We start from the raw sequence: 17,146 nt of genomic DNA on the forward strand, positions 1-17,146 counted from the left end.
TGCCAACTGATAAAACAGCACCGGGCCGTGGAAGATATCGGAAGTTACAATAGGGCCGTTCCAAGAAAAGCCTACTGCACCGCTCGTATATCTCGCTTTTGTAATAACACTTATAACAAGCTAGAAAAAAATTAGGCGCAAAGACTTTTCGATTTGCCCTCGTAGTTACTGCACGCCCAGCCGCAATTAGCCTATCTTTACATTAAGTGGACTTAAAACAAAACCCAAACGTTGTTGGAGAAATTCTCCAATCGAACTCGAGCTCCAAGCTCCCGCGTGGAATTCAAAGGCCCTAGCGACTGGACCAGCACAAATTGTCTATCGTTATTTTCATTTATGTCCCTTTGTCTTATTTCTTATTTTGTTACTTTTGGCTAATGCGATGGGAATGAGTAATGATATGATGAAATTGATGACATATCACCTGTACCCAGGCCGGGATTCGAACCCGAGTCGTATCGCGCTGTGCTAAGAACTCCTTCACGGAGGTCATATTTCTTTTTCGTATTTAGTTTTTACCCTTTCTTTAGTTGACGTCGGCCGTCGGTCAGTTAAATCCAGCTAAGGCCCGCTTCAGACGAAAGTGTTTTCCTTAGCTTTTTCCTGAACGTTTATGCCATCACGAAAATTCTCAAGGATAGGATCTGCAGCATTTTTTTTGTAGTATAACCAATCAGGAGCGAGCTCTAGGTCACGAGTGCAAATGTAATGGCATCTTGAGTTTTAAACAATGTATCACTTCACATTTTTAAAAGCCGATAACTATTCAACCGAGGGGAACAACGTTTCCTATGAAACGGTACTATTCACAAAGCAATGGCGCTGCTTAAATGATGTAATGATATAATCACTACAGGATCCTTTTTTGTTATTAGTTTTTTGATGAATGTTTAATATTATTTTAGTGACAGCTATTCTTTTTTATTCAGTTTCTAATGCAACCTGCTATAGAGCTGGCTTACGTGTCTGGGAAGGCCAGTTTTTCAGAAGGTGGGTAGTTTAAAAACTTGTCCTTTCAAAACCCGGAGGGATGAAAAAAAGAAGCCGTTAACTGGCTTTTTTCGAATCGCCTATATAAGGGATTCTATTGAGTAGCGGGGTTTGGCATTTTTTCGTGGCTTGGGCAAGAGGAGAGACCTAGGAAAGTTCTCTCGGTGCCGGTAGTGGCTGTGGCTAGTCTAGAAGGCTAGCGGTCACGGGTCAACCATTTACATGGACATAGTACTGATGGTCTCGGCCAACGTACAAATCTTGTTTGCACCCAAGTTTTGATTTTTTATTAAAGAAACTGCGTTTTCAGTAGTGGCTGTAGCTAGTCTAGAAGGTTAGCGGTCATTGGGTAACCATATTTAAATAGAGATAGTTCTGATGGTCTAGGCCAACGAACAAAACTCTCTTCTATATATACATAGGGTGGGCACAAAGTCGCTTTCCCCAATAAATGAAGAAATACTTGTTTTGGGGAAAGCGACTTTGTGCCCACCCTGTATATATATATATATATATATATATATATATATATATATATATATATTTAAAAAATATCGCATTTTATCTAATTTGGATCATGTGGAGGTTGTTGCCTTTGTAATTCATCTGTACATATTTAAACAAGAAATAAATAGTTTGTTCATATATATTTAACGGAACGTCTAGACTATTCTTTATAACAAAGAACTAAGATTCACCTATTTCCATGGTACATAATAATAACAAGAAACTGTATGGTAGTTATTCTAAGATGTGTAATTCGATTGAACCGCATTGTTAGTTTTTTATGTTTTTGCATCTTATTCGCGTGTGGCAGTAACGGAACAAGTAACTGGTAAAGCCAAGGCTGGTTACTGTCTAAGAAGGAAAAGGAGTGAAACAATACATACTTTATAGAGTATACTACACGTATGGAAGAATATTTTAGTTGTTTCAATTCTGAACACCGTGCACTTACCATATATGGTGTAACTCGACTTGCCTTTCTCGATGTATATATTATACATTGTAATCGCAAAAGCTAACCGGAATGTTACTTGAAATCCTTCCGTGTAAGGTACGTACTATGTGCTGTAAGACTTTTGTAAGCATTTACATAGCTTTTATGCTAGCAAAACGTGTTAAATAAAATGCTTCCGTTTAAAGCGAACCTTATGCATAAAAATGCATGCAGAATGCAACGTTAATGTCCAGAATCAAATACTTGGACTCATTTGGGTCTTTGAATTTTGACACACCCCGCATACAAGAACCATGCATATATGGGAGAAGAGGAAGGGGGCATCGAGAGGAAGCGCAATTCCGGGGAATTTCTCTGCATCGGCTTCGACTGCGGGAAAACTGAGCAAACAAGAGTTTTAGTGGAAACCGTTCGGCGCGGATGCTAAGGAGTCTAGCTCTTGCTTCTTCTTCCTCGCTCTCCGAGGAATTCCGATTGAGTATCTGGGTCTCGCTTCCTGAAGCGTGGAAAATAGTCCTTGAATTACAGAATACCTTCCATCCCAGCCTCCGCTCCCTTAACGGTTTCCAATATTTTTCTCTCTTTTCCCTTCCATGAACCCGGAATCGGAAAGAGGGAGGAGGAGGGGTGGCTGATAAAAATGCAATTACCTCCATTACTTAAAGCAACTGCGTCATGGCCCAGTGAGAATGCAGGAGAGGCGCAAGTATGAAGATAGGCGGAAACTTTTTGGGAGACAAGTTACTGTTCACTGTCTAGCAAGACTTTCTATACATTGAATAGTGCAGTGCAGAATTTACTTTAAAAAAAAATAATGGAAATTTTTATTTTATTTTACGTCGCATTTTCTGCCACTGTTGACCAAATTATAGAATAATGTACGTAAGTATTTTACAGATAATCAGAATCACTTTTGGTGAAAGTACGTTAATCTAACAATCATTTAATGGTGTTCATTTGGCTCTAAGATAGATAGGAAATTAAAGGAAATAAAATATATGTACTAAATATATGAAATGAAATGTAAACACACATTTCTCTTGATTTAAAATTCAGTAATTTTATTTTCAAGAATAGCAAACATTTTGTGTAGAATATAATTACTAATTATAATTAATAATTACTATTTATAATTTTTATTAAATTGTCATTATCATTAAACTGTAAATAAACACGGCAGCTGATATTTTTCAAACCATTAAAAAAATCTCCAAAATTCAGCTACAAAGATCATAATAATATTTAAATTCCTATTTTAAGTTACAATTATAGAGTACGTCCAGAATGTTTTATTTTCACTGGAAGAAAAGTCACAGGAAATTATTATTAGTTTCAATAACACATTCAACAATATTTCCATAGTAGGTACAGAAATAGAAAAATGGATATTTAGGTATATTTTTTATTTGCTTTAATCAAACTGTTAAAATATCTTTCAGGGCTATTTACTAGAAAAAGCTTTTTATAAAAAAACATATATTTGTATGGTGCCAAAAACAATACAAGCAATTTTAAGCATGTTTTTTTAAAAAAAGATTTAAATATAAAAGATCAGATTTAAATTTAAAAAATCAGATTTAAATAAGGAAAATGAAAAAAAAATATTTTTAAAATAAAAATCATGATTTTTATCCCCCCGCTTTTGTCTAATCGCGACGATGAGGATAATGTATTAAAATTTATGAACGGACACTCGCAAACTACACCCATGCCCAGACCGGGATTCGAAACCGGAACCACTGGCGTCGTAGCGTGCTGTGCTAACCACTACGTCACAGAGGTCGGCTGCCAGGCCATACAGTAAATGGATGCTTGCCTCAACAGCATATTATATCAAGAGAAGGTGTCGTTCATCAACTTTGGGTATTCGCGACAATGACGACGACGTGAAAATATTTAAAAATTGAGTAACTATTTCGAAGCAGTCACGTGGTTTTCTTTACACTAACTTCGTTATGAGATGCGTAGTTATGAACACAAATGGTAATGTTCAAGTGTACTATAAAATGACGAGTGTGACATTTTATACTACGGCCCGTATTTTTTTTGTATATTTCAATGATGAATTTCAGAAAATAGGAGATCGACATAATGAGGATCAATTTGAGGAAATAGTATATCTCATAATTTGCCCGCTAAACAAATTCTGCGCAAGTGTAGTATTTTTGATTTCTTAAATTGTAGGAAATCTCTTTCCCAAGTTTGAAATAAGTGTATTCCGCAATTTGCGTTTTTTTTCTTTCTGTTACTCGATCTCTGTCTCTCTAGCACTGCACTGCGAAGTACGCTGACGTTTCGCCCACGTCGACCTCCACGCTGAAATATAACACTTGAACTGAATGCTCTCTTCCACAGCAACGGAAGTTCAGTTCACACACACACGTAACGAGTTCTAAGTCCATGTGGATTTAGCCAGAATGCATAGCTGCGTCTGTCGCATTCCCACCAAATTGAATTTTTTAAAAGCTGAAGTATCACGCGACACAGCACGGCGGCGAGTTAACATGTAGGATGCCATTCCGGCAAATTCTCAAATGTCAACTGATCCTTGATGTTCTTGTACAGTCAGGTTCAAAGGTTTGCAGACCTTGACTGTTCATCACAAATTTACTTAATTTTCCATTTGTGCTTTGTTAAACCGTGTTTACTAGAATTCTTGAGCTCAACATTTAAAAAAAAAGTCCAATTTATGCACAGATAGGTTATTCTTGATTGAACCCACTGTGTGCTTCCATCAGGTATCGAACCCGGGACTCCTGCAATTACATGGCGATGACGCTACCACCACCACGTCCTGTCCTATAATATCCCAGCATGATGCAACTCTGGTGCTCATTCAGCCGCTAATCAATGAGTACATGGGGTAAAGGCGGCAGAAGCATCGTCCTGATCACATCTTGATATGGTCTAGACAGGAAATAGACTTACCTCCACACTTCTATGTGTATTGGGGGGGGGGGGCGGAGAGGGTGGTCCTACTTGTAGAATAATTTCCATTCCAGTGACGAGAATATCTCGGACGGAGCAGTGAGTGACTTGCTTTTTTAAAAATTTAATTGGTTTCTTTTACTTCTCAGATGAGGATGAGCGATGATATGATGAAATTGATAAAGGGACGCTCACAAGGGACACCCATCCTCAGGCCCGAAATTTCAAATCCAGGACCCTTGGCGTACGAGTATTCTTTGTGAGTGTGTCTTCATCAATTTCATCATATCACCACTTATCCTCATCGTCGCGATTAGCCAAAAGTGGTGTTAAATTCAAAAATACAAATAAAAAATAAAGATTTCGTCTGGCGTGAAATTGAATTCCGGAAATTCCACAAAGGAATTGTCCTCTAATGTTCGAAAAATGTGAATATGTTAAAAGATACCTGCCGTATGGCATGGTATGTAGTTCTGTGTTTTTTTTTTACTATTCATCACTGAAATGTACTCAATAATTTGTTACCACTACGATTAAATGTGAATGAAATAACAGAACAACAACCTGCTATAATATGATGCTCAATATAATTGGGTGGAAAGTATGTGCTGCTATTTATCGTCCGTCACCTGTTTGAAGCATACGGTAACAATGCATCGCTTCAAATGAACCTCGCATATTGGTTTTCCAAAACGCATGAAGTCACACGAACTTCGCTGTGAAAAACAATGCATTTCTGATATCACGAGAGAAGGAATTGAAGAATTCATGTTGCAGGATCCCTGGGGAAACGTATAACAATCTTCGTGATCGATTTGGACTGGTAAGGACAGTTCCTGGAATAATTCATGATGGTGCGATGATGACGAATGTTACCGCCATCTTGGGAGTGTGACACGGGACACGAAAGGGGAGGTGTGGGAGGTTCGAATTGACATCTGTGGGAATTCACCATTCCCCTGCGTTATTCTTCATGTCATGTAATTAATTCAATACGGAAGCATACCTTTATGCCAAGCTTTTATTAAAAGTAAATCATAACTGTGGATATCCCACAATGGCCTGCCTTTTTCAGGAGGAAATTAATCGACACAACACATTTCCATATTGGTTAATTGATAAATAAAATGATCCCGGGCTCGATTTCTGAAAGGGGGCAGGCACCACGTTTCAGTGCTTCGGATTGCACTGCGTACGGGTTCAGTCTCGATTAACCCATCTGTGCATAAGGTAAATTTATATTAAACTGTGCTGTGAAAAGTTGTTATTCATCTTAGAAGTATATGAGTCTGTTCTGAATTTCCTTTATAACTCGGATTTTTACTTCGTTTTTACGTCCAAGTTTATGCACAGATAGGCTAAACGGGACTTAACCTACAGTTTATATTGGAAACCCAACCACTACGTTCTTCCATCGGATATCGAACCCGGGACCCTTTGATTACATGGTGATCACGTTGCCACTGTGCCGTTGAGGAAATTTTATTCCTGAGGAAGAGAAAGAGATAGACAGAAGAAGAAAAATGTGGCAAAATTTGTTTTAACTTCACTTTAGGCTCTTAGGTTAACCGACGTGGTCATATACTTGTCTAGTTGTGTAATCAGAATAATTTCCAACCGTTACTTTTTTTTTTTTGCAGCAGTCATGTCATTTGAGACGAGTGATAATTTATTAATGAAATAAATACAAAATATTGATATTTAGATTAGAAACGTACAAAAATATAATTCGACAAGAAAATTAAAGATTTACATAGTAGTGAATATTGTGAAATAACAGAATTATTATATATGTATAAAATATCTTCTTTGACTTATTATGCTGTATATTTATAAAATCTTCGCTTGAATCACTGTCAAAATATGACATTGTTAGCATATGAATAAATATTTCTCACATACACGTGTTTCACAAGATGGTATTCCTGTAAGTTTCTAGTAGGTAGGAGGCAAAAATTATAACGAGCTAAATATGCTGCTAATACATTTATCTTGTTCTACATATCGATTGTTATATTTTCAGAATACAGTTTACTTGAATATATTCATTAATACCATACTTAACACTTATTAGGTAGGTTAATGATTTGCCCTAATAATCAATTTGAATTTGAAAAATGCACCTTTAACACGTGTTAATTTGCGCGGAACAATGCGAGTGCCGTTTTGATTCAATCACCTTATGGTCGTTTCCAGGTTGTGTCATTCTGAAAAGAAAAGTAAAAAAAATCAGAGCAAGGTAATTTTAAAAGAAGTCACTTATTTAAATCAACGTAAATAAAGAATTTATGGAATAATGTCCAAAAATAATTTGTAGGTATCAGAATCACTTGTGGTGAAAGTACATTGATCTCGTAATCATTGAATGGTGTTTATTAGGCTGTATGAAAGGAAATAAAATATATGTGCTAATGGTGTGGAGCTCATACGCAAGGAAATGTAATATGTAAACATACTTAAATTTATCTTGATTTAAAATTCAATAATTTTTATAGGCAAAAATTGCAAAAATAAAAAAATGTGTAGAGTAATATAAAAATTTTTAACCATGTTAAACTGTAAATAGTGTCATTATCATTAAGCTGAAAATAAACATGCTCTCTAATATTTTGCAACTATCGTCCAAAAAGTTGCCAAAATCCAGCTACAAAGACTAAAAAATGTTTTAAGTTACAATTATATAGTATCGAGAATGTTTTATTTTCAGTTGAAAAAAGTTACTGAAATTATTGTAGTTTGATTAACACAACAAACATTTCCATAGAAGGTTCATGTATACATTATCAGAAACAAAAACAGAAAAATGTATATTTACATATATTTCTTTATTTCTTTAGTGTTCAAATATTTTTCACGACCGTTTACCAGAAGAAGCCTTTCTATATAAGAAAATATATATCTATGTGCACGGTGCCAAAAAACAAACAATTTTTAGCGTATTTTCAAAAAAAATTAGAAAAATAATTTAAATAAAAGAATAATCAAAAATGACTTCTAAAATAAAAAAATAACAACATTTTTATGCACCCTGTTTTTAAAGTTTTGTACACCGAAACGTGCGAATAGAAATGTGGATAAACAGTAGCCAGATACGAGCATTTTAGATTTTTCAGTTGGTGTTTTGAGTCCACTTTATGCACAGTAAGGCTTATCGGGACTGGACCTCCAGTTTAAAGTGAGATCCGAACCACTATGTGACTTCACCGGGTATCGAACCCGAGAGTTCTGGATTACAAGGCGACGACGCGAGAGCACTGCGCCAATGGGGGAAGCGCTACGAGCATTTTAGAGAATGTTTGGTAGATGTGTGGTGGTACCAGTAAGTACCCGATGAGATATTAATGGACGTATAAGAGTGATCAAAATTGGATAGGAATTTACTATACCTACACGTGCAGTTTTTACTGTATGTGGCATAATTATATCAAATAGTCGCGACGAAGATATTAGGTGAGTGTGATAAGGGACCTACATACACAACAGAATATCGAAGTACATGTAGGGACTCGAACCCGGAGCCTGCTGTGGGCATTGCTGCCCACGGGACGAGACGGGACAGGCTTTTAAAAATTCGAGACGAGACGAGATTGATCGTGTGTTCCGAGACAAACGAATATTTTCGACACGAGACAGCATTTCCACGAGACGAGACGAGACAGGCCAAAGTCTCGTCTCGTGGGCAACACTATCTGTGGCCCAGGTCAAGTACTCAAGGCTCTCTGGCTTAGAGACCGATCACCATTCATTTCCGGTGTGATTTCTTGAAAGCACCCAAATGTCATTAAACATTGTTTACTTTCATATTATACTTTAAAATGGCACATATTGTTACAGGCCAAAAGTTCTCTGCGCCCTTGTCTGTTGTAGCTCCATTGCCAGTTAAGTCTCGGAGTCTAAAATGTTCTAAGTGGAACTTATTTCCCTAGAGGACTTCACTGCATCAAAAATCAAATTTTTAGCAGTTTACCCATCAGAGATATTACCACTAAGGTAAAAAAAAAAAAATTAAAAAAATGAAGAAAGTGAACCAGAAAGAACCTTTTTTCGATCCTTGCTTTTAAAATAAACTGTGACCAACTTTCGTAAACAAACCTTACACCTCTGTAAATGGATTGACAAGAAATAAATATTACTGTAATGCCCAACATGCATTAGCACTTGCCTAGTTTAGTGGTCAGTTTCTGCTGTAAAAGCCTTTTCGATAATGTACGGAACAGCAAAAACTTGCGTTGCTCTTAAATTTTCATCTAATTGAACCATTTTGTTTTTGTGTGCCGTTGTTTTAAAATGCATTGCTCCGACCGCGGACGACTCGCAATAACATTTAATCTGACTTGTACCAAAGCATGATGATAATGTGGAAATACGGAGAGGTACATTTTATACGTGCCGTATCGATATTACCTAAAACTCAACAGTGGTTGCTAATGTAGCGAATGTGGAGAAACATAAATGATGTACACACAAGGGGTTGGTGGGGGGGGGGGCTAATTTGTAAAACACACACACACATACAGAAAGGAGAAAGAGAGAGATTAATTTATATGATTTAATTTAAATTTATGTAACGTGTTATTTAGCGTCGGTTTTCTGCCACTTTTGTCTAATCGCGACGATGCGAATGCGTGATGATATGATGGAACTGATGAAGGAACACTTACAAAGAACACCCCATGCCCAGACCGGGAATCGAATTTGGGCCCCTTGGCGTCGTAGCGCTGTGTGCTAACCACTCCGCTACGGAAATCGGCAGAGAAGAGAAGAGATAGAGACAGAGAAAGGGGGAGGGGAGAGACAGTGTGAAACCGAAAATGCCCTTTGCCCAGTTAATTCCATCATTCCAGTAGGAGGTAAGCATTTTTTTTTTACAGTATTATCCCCGATCCCCACTTTTCTTCAGTTCTTCAGTCCCAGTAGAAAAATAAATGTGCAATAGAAAATCAAATGTCACTGTTTTCCTCAACTAATGAATTATTTTCCAAAAGTTTGTAGAGATCAAATTAAATTTTAAAAAAATGCAATTGAGTGAATTGTATAAATGCTTGAATTAACTATCAATTTCGAAGAAATACATAGAAAAATTGTTTGCAGAGTAATATTTTTGTAATGTACATTTTACTATTTCAAATTTTTTCCTGAAGTTTTTTGAATTTTTACGCGCCATAAAGTTGATATATGTTTAAAATATGGATCTTACATATTACAATTAGAATTGTCAAAATAAAATATCACGATTGAGAAATAGAAGCGTCAAAATTGAACTCTTTATCTTAGAACAGTGACATCTTGGGGGGGCGCTTTTAGACTTAGACTCCCGAAATGCCCTCGAATTAAAAAAAAATATGTATCGGCATAATCACATGTTGGTTTACACATTTTTGTGTATAGTAATACATTATTAATACCGCGAGGTATAGTGGGCTGCATGAATATTCCGAGGTAAATCGCCAATTACTATTTAAACTCGTCTGTTTCTTACTTAGGGTTTTAAGCAATATTACTGTACTGATGCTGCCGTAACTGCTTTTTTTTTTTTTTTTTCATTCTTGAACTTCGCACAGTTTTCCTGGTAGTGTTTATACATCCAACTCTACAATTACAATGCATTCGTGCACTGAAAAAACACTGGGGCTAAGGCGACACAGGCAATATAGTTCCAGAAGGTCCACACCATATTTTGCTCAAGGTTTAAACTCAAGGGTGTTAAATTAGTGTGGATTACAGCAATTTATTTATGATATTTTAACACCACTGAGGTTAAAGATTCTTCCTTCTGTGAATTCTTTTAAATTTCGTATTTCCTTAATAATAATAATAATAATAATAATAATAATAATAGTCTCGCAAGCTTAGTGGTTAACGCTGTCGCATTCTAATAACACCTCGTGGTGTTTAGCTTCAGTTATTCAAGTCCCATTTAAAATTTCACGTTCAGTTATCGTATATGTGCACAGAGTGGTCCTAAAGCAAACTTTTATTACTTATTGGTTTGATTCGATTTTTGTTTTAGCGTCGCTTTTCTTCCGATTTTGGTTAACCACGACGATAAGCATGAGTAATGATAAAATTAAATTAATGGACAAAGAACACCGATGGCCAAGCTGGTGTTTGAACCAAGCCTGGGCGTAGGTTTTCTTTGCGAGTCTCCCTTCATTCCTCATCTTCGCGATTAGCCAAAAGTGGCAGAAAAACGATGTAAAATCAACCAAAATCAATCAAACAAACGTGCGCTCATGGGATGGTGGCAGGAACATTTTATTTTATTATATTTCATTTTTTTAAAAATATTTTTATTTCTCCAGAATTGCGAAAAGCCTCGATTTTGGTTGCTTGAACAAAGAATAAAGCTAATTTAAATTGCACGTCATGTCACTGATTTTTCCTGATTTGATCTATGTATACGCACGCAGTTTACTTAATGGTATAGAAAAGATTTCTCAAAATTGTTCAACATTGCGGAACAGGAGGAATGGGGGCTATCCTTGCTGATACCTGTGGGCGCGAAACTGTAGACGAGGCGGAATAGTCGTTGAGTAAAATACATGCAACCAACTGGGACGAGTTTACACCTCGCTTCCGGTCCAATGGGCGCGCATCTTAAGCGCATGACCCCAGTTGACCTTGAGCAGAAGACCTCCCCGATGGAGTAGTGGTAACGTCGTAGCCTTGTAAGCAAGTAGGCGCATAGTGCTTCGGATACCAGGTTAAACTGTAAGTCGAATCCCGATTAACATCTCTGACTGCACTTAAATAAAAAAAAATAAAAAAAAACTCAAAATGATAAACCTCAGTGAGCAAAATTATGTTCACTACACCTTTTCGACAATGAATTGAGTGGTTATGAACTTACCTGGTCCGGATTTCCTGCAGTGTCGAGGTAGCCCTCTCGCTACCTAGGGAATGCAGTTGGGCATTGCGGATGCTGCCCTCTGCTGGGGTGCTGTCTCGGCTGGATTGGAGCCGTTGCTCGGTGAGGGTTCCTTGCCGTTGTCATTGCCATTAGGTTTTCCGTTGCCATTGCCGTTTCCATTAGGTTTTCCGTTGCCGTTGCCATTAGGTCTTCCGTTGCCATTGCCGTTGGCTCTTCCTGTGGGCTTTGACGGCTGATCGTTGGACACTTGCGGCTTTTCGATCGGTTTGCTTGGTGGCAGAACGTCTGTCGGTTTCGGTTCGGGAGGGGCTGGCTTGCTGGTCGGCTTCGCTGCTATCTGGATGGTCCCTGGCTTCGTCGGGTCGTCGTTTGCACGGTACTCGACCTTGTGTCCTCCGTAAGAAGCTTCTGGGTGGAGGAGACACGTGAGGCTCACCGCGTGAGGCTTGTAAGGAGACTTTTTGCACGGCTTCTTCGGTGGCGGCGGCGGCGGGCAGGGGGCTGGGTGGTAAGGGGCCTCGTGCTTCGCTGGGTGTTTGGGCTTGGGATGCTCGTACGTTGGGTACTTTGGTGGCTCGTGCTTCGGGTGCGGAGGAGCTTCGTGGTGTTCAGGATAATGGTGCTCGTAATGAGGATACTCGTAATGGTGCGGGTACGCTGGTGGTGCTTCGTGGTGCTCCGGGTAAGGTTCGTGATGGGGATAGTGCTCGTAGTGAGCCGGGGCGTGGTGCTCGTAGTGGTACACCGGGTAGTGAGCAGCCTTGTACGGCACGTAGTGGTGCTCGGGAGGATGGTACTCGTGGTGTTCCGGGTACTTGGCCTCTGCATGCTCCTCGGGGTAGTGGTCGTATTCATGCTCGTATTCCTCCTCAGGTGGGTGCTCCTCGTGGTACTCGTGTTCGGGGTAGTGCTTGGGTGGAGGAGGGGGAGGGTGGTGGGCAGGGTGAGGATGGTAGTAAGTGTGGTGCTGAGGGTAAGGGACGTAGACGTGGGGCGGGTACTCTTCGTGTTCTGGATAGTGGGGTTTGGGTTCCGGGTAGTGCTCGGGGTAGTGATGCTCGTACGGGTGCGGATGCGGATGCGGGTAGTGGTGCGGCTGCGGGATGCACTGGTAGGGACACGGCACAGACTTCCTGGTTCTCTCAGCGTCCTCCAACTCTGCTTCCATGTCTTCCATCAGCTCCATCACTTCGCCGACGAGTACTTCTGGATGTTCTCTAACCTCTCGTACCAGATCCTCGCCGTCCACGTCTTCCATCAGCTTCATCACTTCGCCGACGAGTACTTCTGGATGTTCTCGAACCTCTCGTACCAGATCCTCGCCGTCCACGTCTTCTGCAAGCACCATACCATCCGGCGCCACTTCCCCCAGCGGCAAGCACCATGCCTGGGCCACAAGGGCCAAGGCTACGAAAAGAGCCGCTTTCATAGTCGACGGATCTCCAGACACTTGTCACCTCGTTGTCGGCGCTGCTGTTTTAACTCTGATGCTAGAACTGCAAAGAAGTCGTTTTAATAGCAATCGATGTGTTTAAATATTTTCGCCGTTGGTCAGCAAATTGTGGTAGCCTGGAGGCGGTTTCCTCCATGTGTCGGCAGATATTGCTGATGTTTCATTTCCTCATTCCCCTGGAATGCGAAGACGAATAAACATTGTGTGCGTAGACCGCGTTCCTTCTACACGCAGTCCGAAGGAAAATTCACCCGTGATTGCAAAATATGCGTACTAGCTGCAAATCATGGCAGTTGTTTCCCCGTAGTCCTTTTGCAAGAATTCTACACACAAAATTGCCGATCATATATTGCTATATTTTCTCCCAAGATATGAAATCCTGATACGATAAGATGGACAGAAATTATAGCACCACTTTCACAGTTTAAAGAGCAAGAGAAAATGTGGCACTAGACCCTACCACAGCTTGTAACCTTACGCAATAAATATGGTATGAAGGTTGAACGCGGATTGTTAAAATAAGCGGTAGAAACATTTGTAAATCTTCTGATCCACAGTACAATGGCTTGCCGTCCCTATAGTCTGGTGGTTATCGCTATCGTCTTTCAAACAATTGGTCCTATTAAATTGTTTGTACTCTTATATTTGAGTGGTCAAGATTCCACTCAATAACTGCGAATGGAGTTTCGATTAGATTCGTACACACAGTAAAAAAAGCTTGTAAACAATAACATGCTATTTTTTGTCCGTTCTCGTAGCATGCTGAGAAACCATGTGATATGTTCTTTCATTCATACAGTGTCATTATCCAAAACAGTACAGAACATTCAAGAAACCGAACAACCCTTTCTTACGATTCGAGCTATTTTTAGATCCCTTTCTTACGATTCGAGCTATTTTTAGATCGAGAAACATCTGAGGCTTGTAAAAAAAAGAAAAACAGTGTCGCATCCAGCTCTCTCCAGTCGTGCTTATTTGATTGATTGATTGATTGATTTAGTTTATTTTACTTCGCGTTTTGTGCCTCTTGGCTAATTTGCGAAGATGGGGATGAGTGATGAAATGATGAAATTGATGAATGGACATTCACAAACAACCAAGCCCGACCGGGATTCGAACCCGGGACCCTTGGCGTCGCAGCGCGATGTGCTAACCACTTATTTCAAATTGAATTCCGTCTTTTAATAATTCTTGGTATTATTACTTATTGAATAAAAACAGTTTTGGAAACTGTAAGGTCATTTTAAACGCAAGTACATTTAAAATAATCAGATAAAAAATATGTACGGAAAAAGCTCCGCATAGGTGCACCTTAAAATTGATTCTTAGGTATTGTTTTGTACTAGTGCTTACGGTGAAGGTTTCTAGTTGCTTGTAAGTTAATTTTATAATTCTGTAATGTAGGTGGGGAAGAGGTCTACCACTCCCGTGTGCTCAGTTCCACTTAACTTTTATCAGTGCACTCAGGGTTTCACTCATTTTGCCAAAGCAGATTCTTCACTTTTGAGGTTTTCCACATATTTCCAGATAAAATTTCAGTTTGTGTAATTCTTTTAGCTTTCTTGAACTTTGATTATATTATACAGGGTGGCGCAAAAGGAACGCATGTTTTTGGAATAAGTGGAACGTCGTTGCTATTGAAAATATTGTATTTTTCGATTGGAAATATGAAAGCATTTGGGTTCAGTGGGTGCAAGGAGTGACCTTTTCAGAAGGCACTCAAGTGTCAACGTGGTGCACCCTGGACTGCATTGTTGCAGATAATACTTTGGGCGGCTTGTGTTGTACTCTGTTCGTGTATGTTTGCGATTGTCTATTCACCAGTTTCATCTTACCACCATTTATCGTTGCGATTAGCCAGAAGTGACAAAAGCGACGTAAAATAATCAAATCAATCAGCCTATCAAGTTTTTTTTAAAAAAGACATATTTTAAAATCTTTCTTTTTTATATGCATATTAATGCCTGTTGTAACAATTTGTGTTTATAATTCGCTGCTTACGCGACGCAGGGATTTAATAGCCATTTGAATTTTTTTACACTGCTTTATATCCGGCGATTTTTCACCTTTTTTTTGTCTTTGGGTGTTTAAGAAGTAAATAATACTACAAGCGTGTATGTGCACCGAGATATAAATAAAATACTATCTTAATTTTTCAAAATGTTCGCATTCATTTGTCTACTATTCATTTCAAATTGAATCTTTCGATATCTGTTGATTATGATTTTTCGGAAATTACTACTGATACAACGATAAAATTTGGTTTACTGAAAGAATTATCAGGTTCTTGTAAAATGGAATATTTTATATTTCAATCGACCTGTCTCTCAGTACAGAAAAATCTCTTAACAAATAAAAGTAAAATCAGTTTTGTGTGTAAAATACCGATAATATTTTTTAAAAAAACACATTAGTTATGTCAGTGTGTCTAATTAGGACTCTATGAATGTTCCAAAGATAGAATTTTGTGGATTGAAATTTGATCCAGATGCAATTTATTATGACGTAAATTGCCCCCGTGAGCAGTTCGTTAAAAAAAATTGTAACCAATAAACTGTGCCAATGTTCTACTTTACCCATGTAGCATATCGCGGTTACACAGTTCCTAATTGCTTCATTGTTATTGTTTTTGAGGAAATAAGGATAAATAGTAAGGATAATAAGGTTGCTAGACGTAGGTCAGTTTCCGTGGCTTCTGGATTTCCAGGCCAATGAGAATGCAAAGAATCTCAGGTTTATATCGTATGTTTAAGATTGGGCATTCGTTTTGTGCAAATGCAAATCCAGTTGCGATTAGGCTATGCAGAAACGACATTTCCTTACACTTTGACTGCTTGGAGAAAATATCGAGAGATACAAGCAACACCGGGCAGCAACAGTAACAACTAGTCTCCGTGGTCAAGCTGTTACCGTTGTGCGCTATGAAGCTAGGGGTTCCAGGTTTGATTCTTGTGTTTGACCATTTATTTAATTAGTTAATCCTGAGGAAAGAAGGGATGAGGTGTCTCGTAGAAGAGAAAAATGAGAAATAGAGAAAGAAAGACAGATATACCGGGTGATCTGTTTGAGATGTCAGAAAAGTAAACAGTTGTGTACAATAAGTTAATGTACGTATCTGTGAACAGTTTGTTGTAATATATGCAGAGAGGATGTAAGTTTTGAGGGAGTGCAGGTTTACAGACTTCAGTCATGTATTGTGCATATAACACTCGAAAATTTCACAACCCATACGATACATTGTGCGCTGTTGTGGCGTGACCACTATCTTTATCTACCATGAACACTAGCGCCACGTGGCTTAAGTCTGTAAACCTGCACTCACTCAAAACTTACATCCTTCCTGCATATAATACAACAAACTGCTCAGAGAGAAGTATATTAACCTATTGTACACAACGGTTTACTTTTCTGACATCTCAAACGGATCACCAGATATATAGAGAGACAAGAGATTGAGAAAAGGAGGAGGAACACAGAGACAGTAGAGAGAGAGAGGGGGGGTCAGAAAGAAGGAGAGGAAAAGAGAGATTCAGATAAAGTGAAAGAAATAGATAAGAGGGAAAAGGCGACGTAATATCCTCCTACACACACTCCTTTTCAGTCTACATATCTTGTATCTCTCGCTTTCATTATCTCCCTCCCTCTTTCACTGTCCTCCTTTCTGTCTTCTATTCACTTTCTCCTTCCTTTGTTTTCTCTTTTCTACTCTTTCTTCTCTCCTTCCTTGTTTCTCTCTTGTTTTCCCTCTCTATTACTAGTGGCTCCCTCTTTTTCCAGCGCCGGCCCCCGTGGCGGAGTGGTTAGCACATCGCGCTGTTCGAATCCCGACCTGGACATGGATGTTTCGTCAATTTCATCATGTCATCAATCATCCCCATCGCAAATTAGCCAAAAGTGGAACAGAAGGCGAAGTAAAATAAATCAAATCAATCAATCTTTTTCC

At 38.8% G+C, this 17,146-nt stretch overlaps 2 protein-coding genes across 6 annotated transcripts in view; one reads left to right on the forward strand and one right to left on the reverse strand.

Moving 5' to 3' along the window:
* Srrm234 (Serine-arginine repetitive matrix 2/3/4) overlaps nt 1–17,146 on the forward strand; it is a 369,905-nt gene that overhangs the window by 193,264 nt on the left and 159,495 nt on the right. The gene's annotated exons all lie outside the window — the stretch shown is intronic.
* Nucleotides 6,617–13,212, reverse strand: LOC145992110 (uncharacterized). Its single transcript, XM_083128355.1, has 2 exons — nt 11,730–13,212; nt 6,617–7,086 (listed from the first exon to the last, which is right to left on the reverse strand). The coding sequence occupies exon 1, from the start codon at nt 13,177–13,179 to the stop codon at nt 11,773–11,775; it is 1,407 nt and encodes a 468-aa protein (XP_082984481.1). The 5' UTR covers nt 13,180–13,212; the 3' UTR covers nt 6,617–7,086; nt 11,730–11,772.

Source organism: Lepisma saccharinum, chromosome 9 (assembly GCF_977018435.1).
Source record: "Lepisma saccharinum chromosome 9, izLepSacc3.1, whole genome shotgun sequence".
Lineage (NCBI taxonomy): Eukaryota > Metazoa > Arthropoda > Insecta > Zygentoma > Lepismatidae > Lepisma > Lepisma saccharinum.